Source organism: Parathielavia appendiculata, assembly GCF_033297405.1.
Source record: "Parathielavia appendiculata strain CBS 731.68 unplaced genomic scaffold N657scaffold_7, whole genome shotgun sequence".
Lineage (NCBI taxonomy): Eukaryota > Fungi > Ascomycota > Sordariomycetes > Sordariales > Chaetomiaceae > Parathielavia > Parathielavia appendiculata.
Window position 1 is genome coordinate 592,139 of NW_026944226.1, and position 23,396 is coordinate 615,534.

Genomic DNA, 23,396 nt, shown 5'->3' on the forward strand with positions numbered 1-23,396 from the left:
GCTCTTCTGTGTACATAGATTACCTCGGGGTTGCATGACTGCTAGCTTTGGCCAGGGTAATGATGTTTATTCACCACTGACTCTTTAGAGAACCTACTTGAAAGCACCTCGCTTCAAGGTAACAGATGGTTGAAGACTGCAGTGAGTTGGAGTCGAGAGCTGCAGCCCATTCAAGGGGGGTCAGGGGTTTGTTCCGTTCGCAGCTGGCACCCGACTCCCGAGCGACTGTGAGGACCCAGCTTCAAGGAATGACGCACCATTGGAACCCACTGCAGCTTCCAGTCCTACTCCACTTTCACCGTTTCAACCCGCAACTGCAGCCTGGAAGGTACGGAGTACCGGAACACCAACGATCAACCTAAGCTCCCGCCTCCGCGGTCCCGGAACCCGACTTGAGCAGCTATTAATCCGGGCGCATCACCAGCAACCAAACTCCCGCCATGCGCAGCGCTTGAACAGCTCAAACAGCACCCCATGGCGCTCGATCCGTCTAGCGGCTTTGCAGCCGCCGAAGCGGTAGCCAACCTCGCCGCGGCCGCCGACGACGCCGCGCTGCCCATCTTCGACGTCCAGCGCGTCGAGCTCGTCTTCTCCATCACGGTCGACTTTGTCGCCGGCGCGGCAGCCAACAACGTGCTGGTGCTGGCCCTCGCCAACGGCCGCATCCTCCGTATCGACCTCAACAAGCCCGACGACATCGACGACATCGACCTGCCTCAAGCCAAAAAGCCCACCGAGACGGGCGTCATTCGAAAAATGTTTCTCGATCCGACCGCGTCTCATCTGTTGATTTGTACGGCGAACGGCGATAATTACTATTTGCACTCGCAGTCGCGCAACCCCCGCCCGCTCGCGCGGCTGAAGGGCGTCGTCATCGAGGCCGTGGCGTGGAGCCCTGCCTTGCCGACTTCGTCGACGAGGGAGATTCTGATTGGCGCGGCAGATGGGAATGTTTACGAGGCGTTTGTCGAGACGTCGACCGAGTTTTATCGCAAGGAGGACAAGTATGTCAAGCTGCTGCACAGGGTGCCCGACGGCGGGCCGGTCACGGGGCTGTGGGTGGACTGGGTGCCGGTACCTCCTGCCGGCGGCGGAAAGCAGGACGTGAGGAGGTTGCTGATTGCCACCCAGAGCAGGCTGTGCCATTTTGTGGGCAAGGTTGGGAGGGGCCATGATGGCAGCGCGTCGATTTATTCGAAGCTGTTTGAGGGCGAGCAGCCTGTGGTGCACGAGCTGAGCAGGGCGTCGGCGGCGGCTGCGTCCATGCTGGTGGTTTCGCCGGATGCGCAGGAGGGGCTGAGGTTCTCTTCGAGGGAGGATGAAGTGGCCGAGAGGGCGTTTGCGTGGTTGTCGCCGCATGGAGTCTATCATGGGAAGTTGTTGGCCGATGGGGCCGGCACTGAGTTGGGAAATAAGGTGTTTGCCGAGGCAAAGTTGCTTCCGAGGGCGCAGTTGGCGAGCCCTGAGGGGCCCGGGAGGAGGCAGGTGTCGACCGAATACATCGATGCCATTGCGCTCACGCAGTGGCACGTTATTTGCCTTATCGGGGCTCGAGTGGTGATCGCGAACCGACTTACGGGGTCGATTGTCTACGATCAGACTATCCTGGACCCCGGGCAGAAGGCGGTTGGCCTGTGTGTGGATCTGCAGAAGAGCACCTTCTGGGTCTTCACTCCGCGGACGATATTCGAGATTGTCCCGCGAGACGAGGACAGGGATATCTGGAAGATCATGCTGCAAATGCAGCGGTTCGACGCCGCGCTCCAGTATGCGCACACACCGGCACAAAAAGACGCTGTCGCCATCGCTTCGGGAGATTATCTTGTCAGCAAGAGGCAGTACAACGACGCTGCAGGCGTCTATGGCAAGAGCAGCAAGCCATTTGAAGAGGTGGCGCTCACCTTCATCGACAATGACCAGCCAGACGCCCTCCGCGAGTATCTCTTGACTAAGCTGAGCACGTACAAAAAGTCGTCCATCATGCAGCGGGTCATGATTGCGGCGTGGCTGGTAGAGGTGTTCATGGCTAAGCTGAACTCGCTCGACGACACCATCGTCACAGGGGCCGAGCTGTCCGACACACTAAACACGACGCAGACGAGGGAGCAGCTGGACGCGGTCCGAGCCGAGTTCCAAGCCTTCGTAAACAGGCACAAATCCGATCTGGACCGTAAGACAGTCTACGATGTCATCAGCAGCCATGGCCGGGAAGAGGAGCTGCTGTTCTATGCCAACGCGGTGAACGACTACAACTATGTCCTCTCGTACTGGGTCCAGCGGGAGCGGTGGTCGGAGGCGCTGAAGGTGCTCAAGAGGCAGACAGATGCCGAGGTCTTTTACCGGTACAGCAGCGTGCTTATGACGCATGCGGCGACGGAACTGGTCGAGGTCTTGATGCGGCAGAGCAACCTCAACCCTCGTAACCTCATCCCGGCAATGCTCGAGTATGACCGCAACTACAAAGGGCATTTAGCCCAGAATCAGGCCATCCGCTACCTCCAGTATGTGGTCAACCAGCTTGGCTCGACAGACTCGGCTGTGCACAACACACTGGTCTCCATCTACGCCTCCCACCCATCCAAGGACGAGTCGGCCCTGCTGTCGTACCTTGAGTCGCAAGGCGACGAGCCAAAGTTTGACCCAGATTTTGCGCTCCGGCTATGCATCCAAAACCGGCGCGTCCTTTCGTGCGCCCGGATATACACCAGCATGGGCCAGTACGTGCAAGCCGTCAACCTCGCTCTGGCCAATGATGAGGTCGAGCTCGCCTCCATCATCGCCGACCGGCCCATGTCCAACCCGGCGCTTCGCAAAAAGCTCTGGTTGGCCGTCGCCAAAAAGGTCATCTCGCAGCAGTCGGGCGGCAGCATCAAGACAGCCATCGAGTTCCTTAAGCGCTGCGACCTGCTCAAGATCGAGGACCTCATCCCCTTTTTTCCCGATTTTGTCGTCATCGACGACTTCAAGGACGAGATTTGCGCCGCGCTCGAGGACTATAGTCGCAACATTGACGCGCTGCGGCGCGAGATGGACGAGTCGAGCCAGACGGCCGCCAATATCAAAATTGACATTGCTGCGCTCGACAGGCGGTATGCCATCGTAGAACCGGGCGAGCGGTGCTACGCGTGCGGGCTGCCGCTGCTTAGCCGGCAGTTCTTTGTGTTTCCCTGCCAGCACGCGTTCCACTCGGATTGTCTGGGCCGGAGGGTGCTGGAGCAGAGCGGCGCGGCCAAGGCCAAGAGGATCAGGGAGTGTCAGGTGCAGATTAGTAAGGGGCTGGTTGGTGGGGAGAAGAGGGAGGCTATGATTGCCGAGCTGGATGCGTTGGTTGCTTCGGCGTGGTAAGTTATGTTGTTTTCTTTCTGACGTGCTGGTTGGTGATATGAATGCCGTGCTGACGAAGGGAATGCAGTATTCTGTGCAGCGAGTATGCGATCCGCGGAATCGATGAGCCGTTTGTCAAGAAGGGGGATGACATGGACGAGTGGGCTCTCTGAGGGAGAGGAGTTTGCCGCCGGCTACAATACCGGAGGGATGATAAGGTTTGACTGCAGAGCGATACCCCCTACGCAAATAGTACTCTGTTAAACAATCCTCCAGTAATAGTCAACTGCCGGCTGAATTGCGGACTGTCCACTTCTAAGCCACGGTTCCGAAACTCAAGATGGATCGAATCTTCTCCGCTGGCATACCTGAAAATGTCAGCGAGGAGGAGAGACAGATTGGAGTCATGATCAGGGTGGCGTTTTATTGACAGGCCGATGAATTCCTGCCTTCCATTGAAGTCGTACTTAGTGTTCCGACTTTATATTTTTCTTTCGTTCTTCTGCTTTTTTTTGTGAAGCAGGACCCGAAGCTGAACAGTCAAGGTATCAGACAATCACTTGAACAAAGAATAAGCATGCAGTTTTTCAGGCAAGTGCCACATGCCCATTATTAAGGACCAGACACAGTCACATAGCTGGGAGCTCACGGCTTGTCGACATGCGGACCCTGGCCTGCATCGGTTTTGAGTCCACTCATGAGTTGTCAAGGCAAGAAGAGCAAACCGAGAGCGTGACGGATTAATAATTCCGGAGCTTCGAGCTCAAGGATCTGTGTGAATCTTGTCTCATCAATTCAGGTGGCAGCCAATCATGATGGCAACATCTTGTGTGGTTTCGCTTCAGCCATGGGAAGCAGCCCCAAAGTCTGCATGCCGCGTTCGAGGATATAATCTGCACACTGATATGCTCAGGTTCGTACCACTTCTTTGCGATCATGCCGCGCAGAGTTGTCTTTGCCATGGGCGCTATTGGCTAGGTACTCTAGGTAGTAAGCGGCGTATCGAAGGGTTATGAACTTGGAATCTCCAACTTCTACAACGTCCCATAACAGAGAATCGGGCAGGTCCGGATCTTTTAGCTTCATTAGCAACTCAAGTTGGACGATAACGTTGGAATACGCCTTGGAACGAGTCAGTTAAGAGACCTAGGAGTGTCTTATCTTCTACAGTACTTCGGCTTAGATCGCGAAGGCCTGTCCTATGGAACCATTTGACGAGCTGAAACTTACTTACTGGCTATCAGTAGGTCGGTAGGTTTGATAGAGATAATAATGCAAGGTCGACTTTCTGTACCTCCCAATGTTAACCCGGTCTTGGTTTTCTTCCCTACTTCGAGAATAATAACCAAATACTATAACGGGCCTGGCTTTAAAGTACCCTAGACCCCTAGCAGGTATTCCATAACAACTTGAAGGTTGGCTATTATGAACTACTAAATCAAATGGAGGATTCCGGTCGGATCGGCTGCATATTCAACGAGGATCTCAATGGTTCGTCGGAAAGCTTGCTCTTGGGCTCCGCCATATAGAAGCAGTCTTATGCCTATGTCTTTACCCACACATGTTGTTGCATACCATCCGATAACATAGTTCTAGTGTCGGACATGATACTAGCAGAACCATCAGCGTCGATAAGTGTTCAAGAGGTGTTTGGCTTTGTTCGACCAGAGCAGCTCATGTGGTTTTCAGATCGGATATACACCGGCCAATACCATTCAATGTTGCCTTCCTGGAATGATTCGACACATCCGCGAGGTCTTAGATCTCTCAAACCATGATAACGTCTAAGGCACTTTAGCCTTTCCGTTCGGCATTTGATGCCATAACCCCCAGGTATTGCCTGCCCGCAAGACCTTGCTCCGTCGTACTCGGGTATTTTGCAATGTGAACGGCTAAGTCCGAAGTTGGACGCCCATGTCCGGGGGAAGAGGTACTCGTGCGGTAGTTCCCTTCTTAGGTAGGTTGCCCGGAGATATCTTCGGCAATTTCGTCATGACCGGGCTGGGGGCTTGTCGCCGCTTATGGCCATAAGGGACCCAATCACGGCATCTCCGCCCCCGTCTCAAACAAATGATGGACACCAGGATGCCAGCGAGCCTCCACAGTCCCTTCCCAAACCCGAGCGGTACCATGCATCGGTTCCGATGAGGTAGCGACGGTTAGCCTGGCCTTGTTCCTTTGATGCTTGAATCGGGCAAGTAGTGGACTGACTTTGGGACACCTCAATAATGCGAATACGTCGAGGTCGGAACCATGCCACATGCCACGCTCCAGCTGGAAAACCAAGATCTGGGCTGAACATGCCAAAAAGCTTGTCTCGAGCCAAGCTCAAGCTGACCAGGTTGCAAGCGTCTTGGCTTCTCGGCACTCCCGGGTACGTCTCACCATGCAAGCAATATGGAGTCTAAGTCAACCGGCAGAAAAGGGATCAACAAATGGTCCAGGGAGAGAGCCAGCTTGTGTCCACAATGATGGCACCCTTCCGGGTCGACTCGGCCTCGCTAGCTCTTTCAAGTCACGGAGGGTTGTTGTCAGTGGTAGTCGCCATAAAACCGGATAAATGCGTTTCAAAACAGCCGCCAAGCATCACGAGATGCATCTTCGACAGACTCCACTTGGAAGCACCTTTGGTAGCATTCAGTGTTGTTCAGGAAGGCGGCTGGACAGCATGCTTGCGGGTACCCATGGAAGCATCATGTCGAGAAGTCCATTGGGACGTGTTGCTAGAGGGAAGGTGACCCCGGTGTTCGTCAGGAGCTTGCGACCAGCTATAAAAGGGAGGGCGAGGCATTCCATCTTCGGTCTCGAGAGGGACAAGTCCAACAACCTAATAACCCAAGTCAAGTCTCCGTCCACCGTTCTGCACTCTCAGCATGGTCTTGTTCACCTACCTCACGCTTGCTGCCTCGGCGGTTCTCGGGGCTGTCGCTGCCCCGGCCGCGGAGCCGTCTTTGGATCTTCCGGACTTTGACTTTGCGCCTCGGAACCTCACCCGCCGCCAGGACTACAGCCAGAACTACAAGACCAGCGGAAACGTCCAGTTCTCGCCGACGTCCAATGGATACTCGGTCTCGTTCTCTGGCGCGGGCGACTTTGTTGTTGGAAAAGGCTGGAGGACGGGAACGTCCAGGTAAGCCCAACAACCACTTCTGAGTTGCACCTTCAGTGTCGTCCCAGTCCGAAAATCTAAACTTGTACAAACCGCCCCAGAACCATCTCCTACTCGGGCAGCAGCAGCCGCTCGTCGGGCACGGTCCTGCTCTCCGTCTACGGCTGGACGCGCAACCCCCTGATCGAGTACTACGTGCAGGAGTGGACGTCGGACGGCAAGGGGTCGGCGCAGGGCCAGAAGGTCGGCACCTACCAGGCCGACGGCGCCACGTGGGATCTGTGGAAGCACCAGCAGGTCAACCAGCCGTCCATCGCGGGCACCACCACCTTCTGGCAGTATATTGCCAACCGCCAGGGCAATAGCGGCGCTGGCAGCGGCAGCGTCAACATGGGCGCCCACTTTGCCGCCTGGCAGAAGTTTGGCCTGAACCTCGGCCAGCACGACTACCAGGTCTTGGCCACCGAGGGATGGGGCGGTGCTGGCGGCCGCGCCCAGTACACCATCAGGGGCTAGGTGATTACATGTAAGGTGGCATCCAACTTCAAACGGGCGTCGAGGGAGACGGTATCTCGCCCGGTGGCGCGAGAAGGGGGAAATGGCTTGCAGCTGGTAAGGGGAGATAATACGTGCGGCCGGTTGGAAGGAAGGCGGCCTTAGGTATTCTTTTCGTGTGCACCTCTCCTAGGTGCTGTTTCAAAATGTACATATTTTTGCACGTACTATGCGCACTTTGTGAACATGTCGACATCCTCAATTGATCCCCAGCCTCTGTCTCCTCGCCCCCTCATCTACCTCAACCTTCCTTCTCTTCAGTAAGGACACTCAGTAACCCCCAGCGTCGACTTGGTCAACATCAAGATGGACACGATCACGCCGTACAAACCCAACACCTCGGCGAAGATGAGGATGAGCACCATGCCGACGTACAGCCGAGGTTGCTGCGTGCTGGCGCGGACTGGAGAAGCAACGCACGCCCTCACGATGTCAGCCATGAAGTTCAGCCCGGGTATTTCGGCTGCTGTTCATTCCTACTCGAACATGGCCAAAGGAAGAAACTCGACTGACGGGAACGAAAGGTGGGAGAGAGACGGGGGGGAAGCAAAAGAGGAAGACAAAACACAAAGAGGATAAACGTACCGCCGGCATCACCAATGATACCAATCGCGAACCCGGCCGCGAGCCCGCACAGGCCCACGGCCAGACCGGCGCCGAGCTGCAGAAAGGCCGTGTGCAGGGCCATCTTTTCGACGAGGTTGTTGGAGATGATGACGGACGCTACCAGCCCGTAGATGGAGATGATTTGGGCCATGATGGCGCAGAGGCTGTATGTGGTGATGGCATGGTGAGTTTAAAGTAAGGTATTAAACCATCAGTTTTTTTTTTTGAATTGATGGAAGGGAAAGTCAAGAGGGCTTTCAGGGTGGTTGGTGTGTATTTGATCGAATCTGATGTGGTTGTAGGATTCAATCATTACAAGATGGGGTCAAGAGCCTTGGATGGATGGGGTGGATGGATGGATGGCAGGGAGGAAAAGGGGGCTATTATGAGGGGGAAGCATGCGCCTCCTCGACAGTGTAGTGGCATTACGCTTCAGCAATGGATAGATAGGGGAATTTCTTGGCTGGACCTACGTGTTCTGCATCAACCTGTCGGGCCGGATCACGCCCGAGGAGAAGATGGCGCCGGACGACTTGGCAGTGCCATAGCTGGCGCCGAAGACGGTGAGGATGATGGCGCACGCACAGCCCAGGGCGCCGAAGAAGGACTTTTAGGGATGTTAGTCGAGGAGTGCAATTGCGGTTGAACGAGATGGGAGACATACGGCGTAAGCAGGGCTATTAGGTGGCGAGGAGATGTTAGTGAGCGTTGCGAGGCGGAGGTGTGGGACAAAGGACAGACAGACCATCGGTCTAAGTTGACGGCGTCCATTGTATTCAAGTTGTGATTCTGTTAGCTTTTTCGGATAATGACTCTCCTTCACTTGAAGTTTACAAGAAAGAGTGCAAGTCGAGGAATCAGAAGCATGTGAGAGAGGCCTGAAGGGTCCCAAACAGGGCAGCGCCGCAATCCCAATCTAGGGAAGCTGACGCGGCGCCAAGGCTGAGCAAGCTTTTAGGGCAGGGTGCAGCAAGTAATCACTCGGATGGTTTTCACCGAGACTAAGATACGTCAAGGTAGACAGCGCTTCTTGTCCGTCATATTTCTCCCTGCCTGTATGCGGGCGCCAAGTACCCAAGTCCCAGGCCAGACCTATCCTACACTGAGTACCTGGGGTCTCCATCAAGCCAAAAACCGTCAGATACGCCTCCAAGTCGGCTGATCCCACAATAGACTATGTAGTGCTCGTGGTGTCTCGCGCGATAAGAGTGCGGTCCGAGGGAGAGGGGGGGGGCGGTTCTGAGGGTTGTTCGTGGTGTGACCGCGGTGGCTGTCTGGTTGTGCACATATCGCACTTGCCTTGGATCAACCTGCTTTTCCAATTCCGTGCTTTTGGTTGCCCGACATGGCTTCCATCTGCCCTCTCGGCACCGTCCGCGCTCAGGACGGGAGCGACACAACCACCCTGACGGCATCCGGTCCGCCGTAAGCTGACACACGGCGGCGCGACCCAGTACAGCCCAATGAAGTAGATTCAGATCGGCGTAGGCTTAAGCTCCTCATGTGCCTGTGTTCGTGCTTTGGGCTCAGCGAGTTCGCAACATGGCTGAGCTTCCGCATCTACCTGTGCTCGCGCGCCCATCGGAAGGTTGGAGGACGGCCGCCTCGAGGAGGCCTTCGACCGAGCGGCACGAAAGATGCAGGCCGCCATTCGCCATCTCGGAGAGGGGTCGCCTGACAGGCTCCTCGCGTCCAGGTGCCTCGGACGGCGGAGTTCCAACAAGGACTGCCCGTTTGGAGCGGAACGAGTCTTTGAATTCATTGGCACCATCGTCTACGAAATGGAGTAAACGAGTTCAGGAAAAGGAGAGGCCGAATTTGAGAACGCCGCGACGTTGGCCGACGCTACAAATACCATCTGCCCCGGCTTCGCGTTGCGGTATTGGCTCTTCGCCCTTTGTCAGGCATATGCTCCTCATCGCCTATGGGTTTCCGGCTCGTCTATGTTCAAGCGGCACTGGCACCGGCGAGACAATGGGGATGATGCCATGTGGTCCTTCGAGAAGTTCTGCAATTTTGTCTCGGCAACGGCATGGCGGTGGAAGCAGGGCCATGCCATCCCCGACCAGAAGTCGTGGGACTTGATCCTGGATGTTCTCGCGGGCAGCATGACCTGGACGAGCCCGTATTTCACGTGGAACGCCACCATTATGTTCTACTACTATTACTCTCGCCGCAAGCCTGTCGGACCCCAAGCCCGGAGGGAAGAATGGACAGGATACACGGGCGTCCTTCAAGGGATAATCGCCGAGATCCCCACGAGGCGGAGGGAGTGGCTGCAACGTACGCTATCGCTCGACATCCACCATTTCTTCCCAACCTTCATCAAAGACGAAAACCACTGCAGGCGGATGGTTGCTATCGCCCGGCGTCTGGCCATCCAGAACGGTTGCAATATCGCGCTGCCCTCCCGGAAAGCGACCCCCGAGACGCCGCCCCCGGAGACATGGAATTCGCGGGCATGGGTTGCTGCATTATTTGGATTTGCGCCAACACGATCGAGCCTTGAAGATGAAGAGAGTCGGGCCGACGGCGGATTTCGCAATGAATCGTCGGTAATATAGGGCCTGTTTCCCTAGACACCTATACTCTCTTTCCATCCTCGGCGCGTAGACAAGGGCGACGAAACGGGAAAGTCTTCTTTGTCACGGAATTATGTCAAGAGTGGGACTGGACGAAGAGTACCTTACCTACATGTATAGATAGGCACCCTAGCCAGCTTGGCTTTTACTGCAGTATCTTCGGTTTAGCACTACTGAGTTCAACTCGTGCAAAAAGGACACTGACAACAATTCTCTCCGCACACCACGGTCACCACCGTCCTTCGGGCTCCTATTGGCGAACCCAGTACCAAGTTACCACCCAGCAATCCAACAAGCGCGTTGAATTATTCATCAAGTGAGGTCTACGACAACAAACAGCCGAGGGAGTCCTACATCAGGCTAACATATTCCTCACCAGAGGCGGAAGGCTCGGCGGTATTCAGCGCAAGCGATCCATTGTCGTAGACACGTCGCATATCGTCTGGGCCCGTCGGGGACAAGACCGAGAGCGCGATGGCCAAAGCAGACGCGCACTCCGTTCTAGCCGACTTGGAGCACGCTCTTCCCGCTACGAAGCGCGCACCGTCCGAAGAACCAAGCACGGCCTCCGATCCCAAAACAATCAAGCTCGCTCATGAGGGGATGCCAGACGCGGCAGCTCACCCCCCAGCACACGGTTCGTACCTTGGACGGTCCCTTTCCCAGAGAAGGTTTGCTCAGTCATGGTTTCGGTGTGATGAAACGTACTGACTGTCTCGAACCCTGCCGTCCTATAAAAACGAAACGGCGAGATTGAATTTCGAGCCGTCAATAATAATGGCAGCCGAAAGCACATGATCATCTTGACGGGTCTCAAATGCCACTTGCAGGAGCAGCTGCCGGGATTGCCTATGTATCAAATCGCACGTCTCGTCTACGACCGCACCCATCTCTCCATGGCCATCGTCAAACACCCTCTCGAAGTTATTGGCGGGATACCATTTCGAGAATTTCGAGGCCGCAAGTTCGCTGAAATTGTCTTCTGCGCCGTGTCCTTCAACCAGCAAGTGAAGGGATACACGGAGCGCATCTCAAGGCGCACCTAAAGGATTATGTCAAGGCCACTTCTCCGCTAATGCACTTCCTGACCTACGCCGATAACTATGCTACTGGGTATTTTCAAAAACAAGGCTTCACCAAGGATATGACTCTCGACAAATCTATCTGGATGGGGTATATCAAGGATTACGAAGGAGGTACACTCATGCAATGCTCGATGTTCCCCCGGATCTGCTACCTCGAAGTCGGTCGTATGCTGCTCAAGCAGAAGGAGGCGGTACAAGCCAAGATCCGGACCCTGAGCAAGAGCCACATCATCCACCAACCGCCTCAGCAATGGGCCGCCGCCAGCGGGACCGTGACCGGCATGAGCTCACCCCCCTCGATCCGGTCTCTATCCCAGCGATTCGAGCAACCGGATGGTCTCCCGACATGGACGAGCTAGCACGGGCGCAGCCACGCCACGGGCCTCACTTCAACGAACCCCGACGCTTCCTGTATCAGATCCAGAACCACAAACAGGCGTGGCCCTCCCCCAACCCGGCCAACAAGGACGAAGTCCCTGATTACTACAACGTCATTGCGTCACCGATGGATCTGTCGACCATTGAGGAGCGGCTCGAGGCTGATGCTTATGCTGCCCCGAGGGATACGCTCAAAGATCCCGAGTTGATCTTCAGCAATTGTCGGCAGTACAATGACGCAACGACGGTATACGCCAAGTATGCGACCAAGCTGGAGAGGTATATGTGGGGTCTCAAGGTGCCGGAGTGGTTTGATTCGCTTGAAGAGGAGTGAATGCCGACGATGTGGCATTTCATCCTCTGAAGCTTTTTTTTTTGCTTCCCTGGATGATCAGGGATTGGGGACCAGGTCGGGTGTTCGGCTTGCTCCCGTACAAAATCGGAAATCGTCGTTTGGGCGCTTGGAGTTTCGATAGTAGCTGCTGGGACAGTCGAAGCGTAATTACTAGCTTGATCTAATTCCGGATCTTCGGGCCACTTTTCGTTGTCTTTTCTTAGCTACGAGGCTACCTAGAGCTAGAGGGCGTCATTCACGATGGATCCATGTTACAGGAACCGTCTTGTACATAGTTTCAAATATAGTCGATTCCTGTACCACATACCTTTAGTAGCTACTAATATAAGGAGCTCTCGAAGTCCATAGTGTAGCTGATAGGCCTCTGCAGCAGTGCAGTTTCGGTTGAACTTTCCGAGTCAGTTTGCAGAAAATTGCATAGGGTGCACGCTTCATGCGGCAAGTGGTCCAGAACGTGGTGTAGACAATGGAACCGACCAATCACATACAATGTTGGCGGATGGCCCACAGTGATCGACGATGGGCAGCCTCGTCGCTTCACGTCGTCACCTTCATCATGAGCTTGTTGGCTCTCACCCGCCTCCGGATCTTCAGACGACCCTCCGGTCTTTTCTCGGTCGTCCAAACTCAAAAAGTCCCAGCTTGAATCCGGAGCCGCCAAGAAGACACGACGTCCAGTCCATGTCCTTTCTTCTTTGATATGACGGGATCCAAAGATGGACCTGGCGGTTTCCGGTCCTGGGCAGTGTCCCGCGTTTGTTGGGCCGAGTGGCTCCCCGGACGTCCGAGTTCTCCAATCCGAGGATTATTTGGGCGTGTATGCCAGATGCACGCCGAGGAGCAATCACCTCGGCCCTATATTTCCTGTTTCCCCATCCGTCGCCTCTATACACACTATCAATCTCTCTGTTGCCCCTTCCATTGTCCGTCTCTCATTGAGCTGTTTGTGCCACCTCGGCCTCGTGGGCGACCATACTGGGCTTGGTTACAGAGACAAATCCTCATGCATCTGTCACCCGCGCATGACGACAGGTGATCGCAACTTTGGCCGCACATCAAGACACAGCCACTAGCGCTGCACCATGCGCACATAAGTAATTCCCAAGCCTTTCCGTTGATTCCTTTCTATTCGTTCCCCAGTGTCGTAGCACTCTGGAACAACCCCATCGCGTGGACTTAGACGCAGGATTTGCGGCGTTCCGATACTCCCCAACCTGACGGGACACGGTTGAGACAATGAAGACTGCTGTATATTGGGCTTTCACGGCTACACTCGCTCCGATCATCAGTGGACTATCGATACCATCGAAACGCGATGGATTGAAAGTGGTCGGCTTGGAGACTCAGAGGGTTACGGCACCCCGGGATCCGCTCGAGAGGCTCATGCTGAGGAAAAGAGGAACCATCGAGACCGGCCTGGACAATCTGGTATGCTTTCTAACCGGCGCGTTCTATTCCACAGGCTGAAAAAAAACCAGAAAACATTATACCTCATCAACGCAACCGTCGGCACTCCAGCAAAGACGCTGAGATTGCACATTGACACCGGCAGCAGCGACCTCTGGGTTAACACCCCTGACTCCAACTTCTGCTCCATGAATACGAAACCATGCGGCGACGCCGGAACCTACTCGGCCAACGCGTCGTCCACCTACCAGTACGTCGCCAGCAATTTCAACATATCGTACGTCGACGGCACCGGCGCAACCGGGGATTACGTCTCGGACACGGTCACCATCAGCTCGCAGAAACTCGACCGCCTCCAGTTCGGCATCGGCTACTCGAGTTCCAATGCCCAAGGCATCCTGGGGATCGGCTACCCCTTCAATGAAGTCCAAGTCGGCCGGGCCGGCCTGGGCACCTACCACAACCTTCCCGCCCAGCTCGCCGCCGACGGCGTAATCCAGTCCAACGCCTACAGCATCTGGCTGAACGGCCTGGATGCCAACACGGGCCACATCCTCTTCGGCGGCGTCGACTCAGAAAAATACGTCGCCCCGCTCCGGTCGCTCCCCGTCGAGTCCGCATCGGGCCTCTACGCCGAGTTCATGATCACGCTCACCCGGCTCCAGCTCGACAACAAGACGCTCGGCGGCGACAACCTCGCCATCGCCGTCCTCCTCGACACGGGCACGTCCCTCACCTACCTGCCCGACAGCATCGTGCACGAGATTTACTCGACCGTCGGCGCCGTCTTCGACCCGGACGCAAACGCAGCCTACGTCCCCTGCTCCATGGCCCGCCGCGACGACCGCACCGGCGGTGGCGGCCCGCGCCTCCTCCACTTCACCTTCTCGGAACCCACCATTTCCGTGGCCATCGACGAGCTCGTCCTCGACATCGTTTCGCCCAGCACGACGACAATCGCGCATTGGTTCAGCAGCGGCAACGGCAACGACGGCGCCAGTTCCAGCGTCTGCCTGTTTGGCATCTCGCCCGCGAGGAAAGGAGGCACCTATGTGCTGGGGGATACCTTTCTGAGGTCGGCGTACACCGTGTATGATCTCGAGAACAATATTGTCGCGCTCGCGCAGACGAGGTTCAATGCTACTGCTGCGAGTAGTGTCGCTGAGATTGGGAAGGGGCCGGCGGGCAGCAACATACCGGGGGCGACGGCCGTGAGGAACCCGGTCAGGGCGACGGAGGGGTGGAGAGGGCTGCATGCGGCCCCGTCGGGGGGAAGCTCCTCTTCGAAGTCGGCTGCGGTGAGGGCACTGAGCTGGGGAGGGAGTAGCGGTGTAATGGTTGCTGTTGGGGTGGCGGTTGCGGTGGGGGTGATAGTTGGTTAAGATTCCTCTGACGCCGGTCACTTGTCATTATTCGGGGTGATTCTGGGCGGGGAATGACGTGTGTTCGGTTCTGGATGTGTTCCGCTTCTTGATTGCATTGGGTCGGCGTTTGGGATGATAAAAAGGGCTGGGACTGCGGCACTGTGCTAAACCGGTTGGGAGGTTATACATGCTTAGTTCTGTGTAGGGAATGAGGGTAGGTCCGGTTCTTTTTGACGCGTTTAAGGTGGCATTTCATGGAGGGATAGGGCCCTGAAAGAGAGGGATCGCAATTGAAATGTATGGGTATGTGGAAGTTTGCTTGATTTACATCAAGAAGCCAAGACAAGGCATGGAGCTTATTATGCACGAATAGGAGCACTGGCTTTGAGGATTGGTACAGTACCGAGAAATGGTAATGCACCACCTTACCCGTGGGCCAGTGCCTTTTTCCCAACTGGCCCACTCCCCTGCGAACTGGTTGACAGACCAAATTTAAGTGCAGCTCCCCTAACATTATAATTCTGTTAACACACAAGGGTAAGTTGCCACAACAATATCAATAGGCGGCTACACCTCCATAAAAAATTTTGTAGGAGAGAGTTTAATTTAGTATAAGAAGGAAGTCTTGAAAACTTAAGGAAGATCACCTTGGTTGCTGTTAAGGAAACCCAAGATCTTACGTCTTGGAGAAGTCTCTGAGGAAGTCTTAAGATAGACTCTCTCCGTCCCTTTTCTTTGAAGATCTTGTACTTTCCTGATAATTGCTTGATCAATCCTACTCAGATTGGCAAGGCTTACTTTCTATACCAAATAGAACCATCAGATAAGTTTTAATAGGTGCAGTCCCTTTGTTGACGGTGATGCAGCTATTTGAAGCTTGACTTACAGCAAAGTTGGGTGTGTCAATTAGTTTTGGCTCGTCAACCGGTTTCGGGGCCGACTCTCCGGAGGAGAGTAGGACAATTGAGAAAACGCACTGGCCAACGGGTACTCAGATGGAGTGAGCTGGTGCTGGCTACTGACATTGGATGGACGGTCAACGTTGACCCGGCTCCCCTTCTCCAGGAGGGTGTCTCGGTTACTACGTTATTCGGTCTGCCTGGCTTCGCGGTGTCATGGATAAGTCATCTTCCTTTTTAGGCAGAGCATGTCAAGTGATTGTTGCTTGTTTGTCACCAGAGCCTGGCGACAAACTTGTGCCGGAAAACATAGCTCTCATCGTGATCGTCCAGAGGCTATTAACCTCAGCAAGAGGTTGGAATCAACAGGGCTGGACCTAGAATCCAATCAAGTCATGAACAGGTCATCCATTAGTCATTCGGCCCGGCACTGCCATGCACGTGAGCCACGTCAGCGGACTAGACAGGGGGCCTCTTCACTCTTCTCAGTTATAAGACCCCACATGTTCATGGAGTCGTCAACTCACTCCAACCGATAATTAGCAGCACTTCAACAACAACCACATCAACATCATCATGGCCTTTGGCAAAGGAAAATCGCTCACTTCCGCGGCTAATGGCCAGAAGGATAGAGATGTCGATTTTCCCAAAGGCCCGGAGGACACCGTCTCAGCGCTGCGCTGGTCGCCGGTGGCCAACTACTTGGCGGCCGCCTCCTGGGACGGCAAAGTCTACATCTATGATGCGACCAACTCGACCTCAAGCGCCACCATCAAGGGTGTCGCCGCCATCACAGTTGGCGCCCCCGTGCTTGACTGTGATTTCAGCAAGGTGAGTCCGACGTGAAGTCTAACCCCACAGCTCCCGATCGATCCAGGAGGATGCTCCAAATTTTGGGAAACGAACAAATACGAACGGTTCCAATAGGCAAGTCACTTATACTAACTCGATTACATCTGGACTCAATTAACAAGAGCCAGGACGGAACCATCGCCATTGGCGCAGCGGCAGACAGGAAGATCTATCTCATGGACCTCAACTCAAGCCAGACCATGACGCTCGAGGCTCACACCTCACCTGTCCGGTCTGTCCGCTTCGTCACCATCCCCGCCACCAATGCGCCCGTCATCGCCTCGGGCTCCTGGGACAAAACAGTTCGCTACTGGGACATGCGCCAGCCACAGCCCATTGCTGCCCTGCAACTCCCCGAGCGTGTCTATGCCATGGACGCTGCCGGCCCTCTCCTCGCTGCCGGCACGGCCGACAACCACCTCCACCTCATCGACCTCCACGCCAATCCGCTCCACATTTGGAAATCCGTCAAGTCGCCGCTTTCTCCCAAGATCAGCTCCGTCTCGGTCTCGGCCGACGGCTCTCGCTGGGCGATTGGCGGTATCGAAGGGCGCGCGGCTGCCCAAGTCGCAAATGAGAAGGACAAGAGGTAAATTGTCTCCCGTTCCTTTGGCCATGTTTTCAATCCAACATGACAAAAACTAACAAATTCCCCGCAACAGCCTCTCGAATCTGACATTCAAATGCCACCGCGAGGCGTCCACCAGCGCCAAGAACCAGACTGACGTCTACGCCGTCAACGCCGTCTGCTACTCGCCGGCCCACAAAGACGTCCTCGCCACGGCCGGGTCCGACGGCACCTATAGCGTCTGGGACGTCGTGGCCCGCCACCGCCTGCGTTCCTTCCCCAAGGTTAGCGGGCCCGTCACGGCGCTGAGCTTCTCTCGCGACGGCATGGCGCTGGCCTACGCCGTGGGCTATGACTGGTCCAAGGGTTACCAACACAGCAAGGCAGACGCTGAGAAGAAGATTGTCTTGCATTGTTTTGACGAGGCGCTCAAGAAGTGAGGCATGGAGGAGAAGACTGGTAAACGTATTTCTGCGGAGGACTGTTCATGATGGGGAAGGAATATAAGGTTGGGAACCTGACCTGGTCACAGGAGCCAGCGGAGTGAAGAGCATAAAATGCTCGGGCAAAGGAGATCCTGTAGATATGTATTTGGAGAATGGGATGCTCGCTCTGGGTTTGTTTTTTTTTGGATTGTCTCTTGTGGTTCGGAGCGGAAGGGAGGGCTGTAAAGGTGGTATGATGGTCAGCGCTTGGGGCAACTGGATGCGCAAGCGGGACTGAGGAGAGCACAGCATCAAAGGGTATGGAGAGTGCACTGGTTGATGTATTAGAATGATATTGGGTATCGGCATATGCGCTAGAGGAGGATTCTGTCGTCATTACGTCTGGGTTACAGTTTTTCACGGCGTGGGTTAATGGACAATCGATCAGGTTCCCAATTATGTACCTCCCTCTCTTCAAGTTGATCCCAAGGAGCAAACATGTTGCTGTTTTGTCCTGTCATCCCATCTCATCAACAAAAACCACTCAAAAGCCTAACCAAAGCGTTGAAAGCATCTTGAGCAAACGAAGGTCCAGCTGTGTTACCAGGTATATGACAGCAGAGGCTAGCCACAATGTTTCTTCATTTCACTCTTCCTTCTTCTCACCCGTGCTAGGTACTCAAAGTCGGTTTGTGATGCTTGTTGGGGGCTACTCTAAGAAGCGTAACAAAAGGTGACGGGAAAATTTGGGCTAAAGCAAGAGAGAGGAAGACCCAGAGAAGTGAGGTGAGAGAGAGTAGAACTCAGCATAGAGAGGAGAGAAAAGCCCCCCCCCCCCCCCCCCACCCTTTACTCCAGTCCTGGTCCTCAATAACCGAGTCAAACCAGCTGGAATGTGAAGAGAAGCGAAGAGAGACTCTTCCACCAGCATATACATACAACAAACATCCATTCACAAATATCTCTCGGTGTCTATGGCAGTAAGTCGGTAAAATACCACATCGCCAGCAGAGGTACAACGTACGTAGGTCAGGTCCGGTATATCTATCTCACCCAGCCCACCAGGTGTGTTTACTTATATCTCAACCAACTCATCCATTTCATTCCATTCCATCCCATCCCATCCCATCCCATCCCGTCCCATTCCAGGCATCAAATCCACCACCCCCAATAAAACTAGCCCCTTTACAATTAGGATCAGGCAAAGAGCAGAATAACCTTCACACAAAAGGAGATAGCTAACAACAAGCAACCCAAATATGGGAGAATCCATCGCCTGCCTTATATACGCCGAACACCCCAGCCCCTGAAACCTAGCATGCATCCCAGCAAACATTCATTCATGAAAACCCAATGGTACAAAGAAGACAAACCCACTCCACTCCATTCCCTTTCCTTCCCTCCCGTGATTATTTCTGTGCCAGAAAAGGGACCCAACCCTTTTCTCAACCATGTATCTCAATATCCCTCAACATATTTTCTCTGTCGTTTGTGACCAGCGAGGGGGAGTAAATATCTCAACGAAGCAGAGTTGACCCGATGTCGTCATGATTCAGACCCCCAAGATCCGCGGGTCAAAATCCCACATTCCTGGAAGGGCGGACATAATAAAAGTAGAGAAAGAAAGCAGAGAAGAAAGGGGGATATCATATCTGAAAGCCCGACGCAAGCAAGGCAAAGCCAGTCTCAAGTCATATCTGTCCGCCAGCCCGTCTGTACCGTCCCTTGAAGGGACAATAATAAAAGCGACCTAACCCGAGAAAAAAAAAACACCCGGTCTAGGAAAGAAAACGACGAAGTGAACAAGCCAGGCCGGAGTCGAGTAAACGAGTCCGGTTCAAATTGCGTATGAGCGAGGCAAATCAGTCCTCGGTCTGGTTCCCCTCACCGTCTACCTTCACCCACAGCGACAGCGACGGAGAACCGCTGCTCTTCTTGATAGCGCCCAGCTGGCCGCCGGCCTGGTGGTCAGCGGCTCCCTCAGCGGTAGCATCCCCGCCCAGATCGGGCGCGTGGCTCGACGGCGTGCTCAGGGGGCTGTTGGGGTCCGTGGTTAGATTTGGGGTTGGCGCGCCCTGGACGTCGACGTACAGGCCTGGTGATGCCGGGGCAGACGACGCCGAGGTCGAGTCGTTACTTGGATACGTCGATGGCGAAACGCCTTTGTTGTCACAAACCAGGCGCTCCATGGCCTCGATCTGTTTGTTCGTGGCGCCCGACTTCTTGAGGGATCCGACGTGTGACGCAAGCTTGTCGACGAGCATGGTCCTATCGGCGCCGCGGAGAGCCTTGACGAGTTTTTCTTGGGCGCACGTTAGACTTAGCGCCGATAAAGAACATGTCGATAACGAAAGAACCACTTACGAATGACGTAGTTTCCAAACTGATCCTTCATCAGCTGGAAGAGCGGGCTGTTCGCTTCGTCTGCATTGGCCAGCAACTGGTCTCGGATGGCCCGCTGTTCTTGGAGTGTGCCAAACAGGATGCACTTTTCGACCACGTTGGATGCGTTCTTGTGTCTCGAAAGCGCCAGGAGCTGAGGTGTGACGATACCAATCATCCTCGAGCGGTCCTCTGGGCTGCCCTTCTCGAGGACGTGCTGAATGACATAGTTGCCGAATTGGTCTGTTACCAACACCTCGGCGTTGTTGTGAAGCTCCAGCATCATCGAGACTTTGTCCGCCTCGGTGCCGTGTTCCAGAAACCTCTGGATGACGCGACAGCCATATTGATGCGAAGCAAGCTCGCAGACGTGGCCCCTGAGGCCGGTCATGATGAAGTCGATGTGTTCGCGGGGAACTAGCTGGATGACCTGCTGGACCACATGGTTTCCGTGCTGGTCCTTGGAGATGGTGATCAGATCCGACTCGAGCTCCCTCACCAGCTCGGTTTGCTGTTCAACCAGTACATGCTGGAGAGCCTGCTGGCGGTTAGCTTCGCACACAGCGAGGTTTACCGCAAGGGCCACTCACCTTCTGAACAACCCGGCACGAGTAGGGCTGCATTGACAAGTCGACAATCCTACCCCTCATCGCGTTTGCCAACACCTTTTTTTGGACCTGGTCTCCGTACTCGAAGAGCTTCTGCATCACATAGTTGCCAAACACGTCCTTCATCAGCTGGAGTGCGTTCGGTGCGATCTCGGCAAAGACCTGGTCCCTCTCGTCGCTGTTAGCCGTCTCGAGCTTCAGTTGGATGAAGCGAGAAGCCTGCTGGTCGCCGCTGAACTCGACAATGTGGCCCCAGATGTCCTGTAGTTTGTCAGTCAGATATTCTTTATCTCGGCCCGTCGGCAACGGCTAAGGCTACTGACCTTGAGCTCCCAGCGTCTCGATTTCGGGCTGTGCTTGAAGTCGTAGAGAAGCGGGCTCCTCAGAGCCCTGCCAGGGTCGTGCTCTCGGGCGGGACGAGTCGGGATCGCGCCCGGGAGAGGCCAAGCGGGAAGAGGAAAACCATATCCCGCCATGTGCGCAGGATGTCTTGGATTACCGTACGCAGTAGAATACGGAGGATACTGCGAAAAGTCTGGAGGGATAAAGCTGTTTGAGTAATAAGGGCTCACGGACGGCGTGACGAGATGCTGCCCCAGGACTCGCCGCTCAAGGTCCGAGACCAGCCTAGGGTCTCGCGAAGGTGGCCTTGACCATGAACCGCCATTCCAGCCAACGCCAGCTTGGGAAGCGCTCCCGGCTGAGATGTCCACGCCAAGTATGGGGTCCATGCCAACTACCGAGCCTCGTTTTTCGAGGCCCGTCTCGTTCGCGTACGCGTCTTTTGCGAAACCGTTCACGTACCCCTGTCCAACCTCCCACGGTTGCGACCCCGGGTTAAGCTGGAAACTCTGGATCCCATTGTCGTAGGAGGGACCATTCCCCAAATTGTTGACAGCCCCGCCATTGGATGTGCCATCAAGAACCAACATCGAAAACGCCTCTTCCATTTGCGTACGGTTCTGTCGCCCGGCGTTCTGGTCCGAGCTCATTGAATTCTGCGTTTGGAACGTGGAGGAGGCGAAAGATGGCCGTTGAGAGTGAGTGGGGCGCGCCGGTTGGTTGGCGTAGGACAAGTCGCTGAAAGAATTGGCCTGTCCCTGGTGGTCGGACTGGCGGCGGCTGGACAGCGACTTGAGGTAGGCCTGTCGTTGAGCTGCCATTGTGAAGTCGAGCCCTTGCGTCAGTTTTGGAAACCGATCCTCTCCGTTCTCTTCTGGATAGCCCGGGAAGTCGAAAGGATACTTGATCGCCCTATTCGACGCCTCCGGCTTTATCGCCGTTTTTGCCAGCTCTGGGCCGATCTGAGCGGGTAGGAAAGCGTTTGGAGATCCAGAGTCTCCATCATCTCCAAAGTCCGAGAAATTGGGAGCATGCCTGAATGGTCTGTTGGACGACTCCAGCGTCGTCGCCGTATTTGGGCCCCGTGACCCGACCTGAGCGGCCTGGGGGGCGGTTGAAGGAACAGGAAAGAATCTCGAGGCGGTATTCATATCGTGACTCGATGCGTCAGACCGACTTCGGGGGGATGTGTTCCCCGAGCGAGGGCGTGGTTGTGTAGAATCCGCGCTACCATACGGATGCATGCTAGCACCAATCCAGTTCCCCTTTGTTCCGCGAAGAGCACTGGTGCTCCCGTTGATGGTATCTGCATATTCGTCAGCGCCGGCCGCTTCCTATCGCAACACGGCCTCGTGCATCAACGGACCTCTAGGGGTAACTGTATCTCGGTTCATCGCGAAGCTCGCGGTGGCACTGTTGTTCCATGGGCTAGATGATTGTGTGGCTGTGCCAAACATAGTGTTTCCGAGACTTGTTTGTGTGCTATTGTTTCCGTTGTGCATGCCCGTGTAGCCAGGGAGGCGACTGCGTCCTGTTGTCTGGAGAGAGGACCAAAGGTTAGCCGGCCACGCGTCAGATGCGAAGGGTGTGACTAGGTAGAGACGTTATGAGGAGAGCAATATTTCCGCGAGCCGCGCCCAGCCTATATCCCCACCCACGCGCAGCGCAAGCGAAAATGCATATCCAGGCGGAATAACACTCACATTGGTCGCCATTATGTTAGACGACGGCTCTGTACTCGTAAAATCCATGGGGTGAGCGAGGCGCAAAGGCCAGATATTGACGGTGTGAAGGTGAGAACGGAAGCCTGTCCGCCCAAGTCTAGGTAGATATGGTACTCGGCGTGAATACGGCAACGTCGAGGGCGACACGGGGAATCTGTACGTTCGTATGTGTCGAAGGTGTGTTGCGATAATCGGGAGGCGGACCGAATGATGGGGTGCGAAGACAGGCGATCATATATGACGGGTGAGAAACCGATGGTCAAAGGATGCGCCTGACAGTCAGAGTGAGGTCAGCACATGTCTAAGAATGAGGCGGGTGGGAAGCCGTAGGTAGAGGAGTGACGAGGGAGGGTGGTAAGGCTGATGCGTCGCCAACTCGGGAGCAGCTAAGATGAACGTAAGGGAGGTGGGGAGAGGTGGTAGTCTCCGGCGGCCTGAACTCTTTGACAGGTCGCTAGGACGCAGGAAGCGGGCCCGGCAGAGATGCTAGCGACGGTGCATCCGTACTAGAGAAGGGTTGGATGCCGTGTGTGGTTGTGCATTGGTGCCTTCTCACCTATTTCGATCGCAAGCGAGCCAGCTGTGACCCGCTAATACACCGTCCAACAAAAGTTCTCTTTCAAACCTCGGGGACGTGCGTAGAGAATAAAACTTGGGCTGGAGGGAATGGAATCCGGGTGCTTGACTTGGGATACGTAGCAAAGAGCAACTGAAGCTCTGACTTGTCCCGCTAAGATTCGAAAGTAGGGCCCCTCTTTCACTCGAGATGGGGGAAGGTTGAGACCCGGAGATGGGATTGGCTGGGGTGCGCCTCGTCGAGTCTGCGACTTT

The 23,396-nt window shown here is 55.1% G+C and overlaps 8 protein-coding genes across 8 annotated transcripts; 6 read left to right on the forward strand and 2 right to left on the reverse strand.

Moving 5' to 3' along the window:
- Positions 1-293: 293 nt before the first annotated feature.
- Positions 294-3,876, forward strand: N657DRAFT_672201 (uncharacterized protein). The gene is made up of 2 exons (XM_062795626.1): positions 294-3,341; positions 3,413-3,876. The coding sequence occupies exons 1-2, from the start codon at positions 475-477 to the stop codon at positions 3,495-3,497; spliced, it is 2,952 nt and encodes a 983-aa protein (XP_062646946.1). The 5' UTR covers positions 294-474; the 3' UTR covers positions 3,498-3,876.
- A 2,321-nt stretch (positions 3,877-6,197) lies between these two features.
- Positions 6,198-6,949, forward strand: N657DRAFT_573900 (glycoside hydrolase family 11 protein; the record flags this gene model as incomplete). The annotated part of the gene is made up of 2 exons (XM_062789000.1): positions 6,198-6,454; positions 6,535-6,949. 2 exons carry the CDS (start codon positions 6,198-6,200, stop codon positions 6,947-6,949), a joined length of 672 nt encoding a protein of 223 aa, XP_062646947.1.
- A 22-nt stretch (positions 6,950-6,971) lies between these two features.
- Positions 6,972-8,365, reverse strand: N657DRAFT_672202 (V-type ATPase; the record flags this gene model as incomplete). Its single annotated transcript, XM_062795627.1, has 5 exons — positions 6,972-7,391; positions 7,574-7,758; positions 8,068-8,201; positions 8,259-8,271; positions 8,340-8,365. 5 exons carry the CDS (start codon positions 8,363-8,365, stop codon positions 7,246-7,248), a joined length of 504 nt encoding a protein of 167 aa, XP_062646948.1. The 3' UTR covers positions 6,972-7,245.
- A 1,172-nt stretch (positions 8,366-9,537) lies between these two features.
- Positions 9,538-10,158, forward strand: N657DRAFT_681311 (uncharacterized protein; the record flags this gene model as incomplete). The annotated part of the gene is made up of 1 exon (XM_062796372.1): positions 9,538-10,158. The coding sequence occupies one exon, from the start codon at positions 9,538-9,540 to the stop codon at positions 10,156-10,158; it is 621 nt and encodes a 206-aa protein (XP_062646949.1).
- A 492-nt stretch (positions 10,159-10,650) lies between these two features.
- N657DRAFT_656473 (histone acetyltransferase GCN5-like protein) lies at positions 10,651-11,973 on the forward strand (the record flags this gene model as incomplete). Its single annotated transcript, XM_062794705.1, has 5 exons — positions 10,651-10,813; positions 10,843-10,847; positions 10,929-11,183; positions 11,213-11,533; positions 11,617-11,973. 5 exons carry the CDS (start codon positions 10,651-10,653, stop codon positions 11,971-11,973), a joined length of 1,101 nt encoding a protein of 366 aa, XP_062646950.1.
- A 1,257-nt stretch (positions 11,974-13,230) lies between these two features.
- Positions 13,231-14,783, forward strand: N657DRAFT_634375 (acid protease; the record flags this gene model as incomplete). The annotated part of the gene is made up of 2 exons (XM_062791278.1): positions 13,231-13,422; positions 13,473-14,783. The coding sequence occupies 2 exons, from the start codon at positions 13,231-13,233 to the stop codon at positions 14,781-14,783; spliced, it is 1,503 nt and encodes a 500-aa protein (XP_062646951.1).
- A 1,375-nt stretch (positions 14,784-16,158) lies between these two features.
- Positions 16,159-17,547, forward strand: N657DRAFT_450096 (WD40 repeat-like protein). The gene is made up of 3 exons (XM_062787440.1): positions 16,159-16,495; positions 16,645-17,105; positions 17,179-17,547. Exons 1-3 carry the CDS (start codon positions 16,241-16,243, stop codon positions 17,522-17,524), a joined length of 1,062 nt encoding a protein of 353 aa, XP_062646952.1. The 5' UTR covers positions 16,159-16,240; the 3' UTR covers positions 17,525-17,547.
- A 1,824-nt stretch (positions 17,548-19,371) lies between these two features.
- N657DRAFT_656476 (ARM repeat-containing protein) lies at positions 19,372-22,556 on the reverse strand (the record flags this gene model as incomplete). Its single annotated transcript, XM_062794706.1, has 6 exons — positions 19,372-19,811; positions 19,874-20,429; positions 20,482-20,760; positions 20,823-22,147; positions 22,208-22,372; positions 22,541-22,556. 6 exons carry the CDS (start codon positions 22,554-22,556, stop codon positions 19,372-19,374), a joined length of 2,781 nt encoding a protein of 926 aa, XP_062646953.1.
- Between the last annotated feature and the right edge of the window lie 840 nt (positions 22,557-23,396).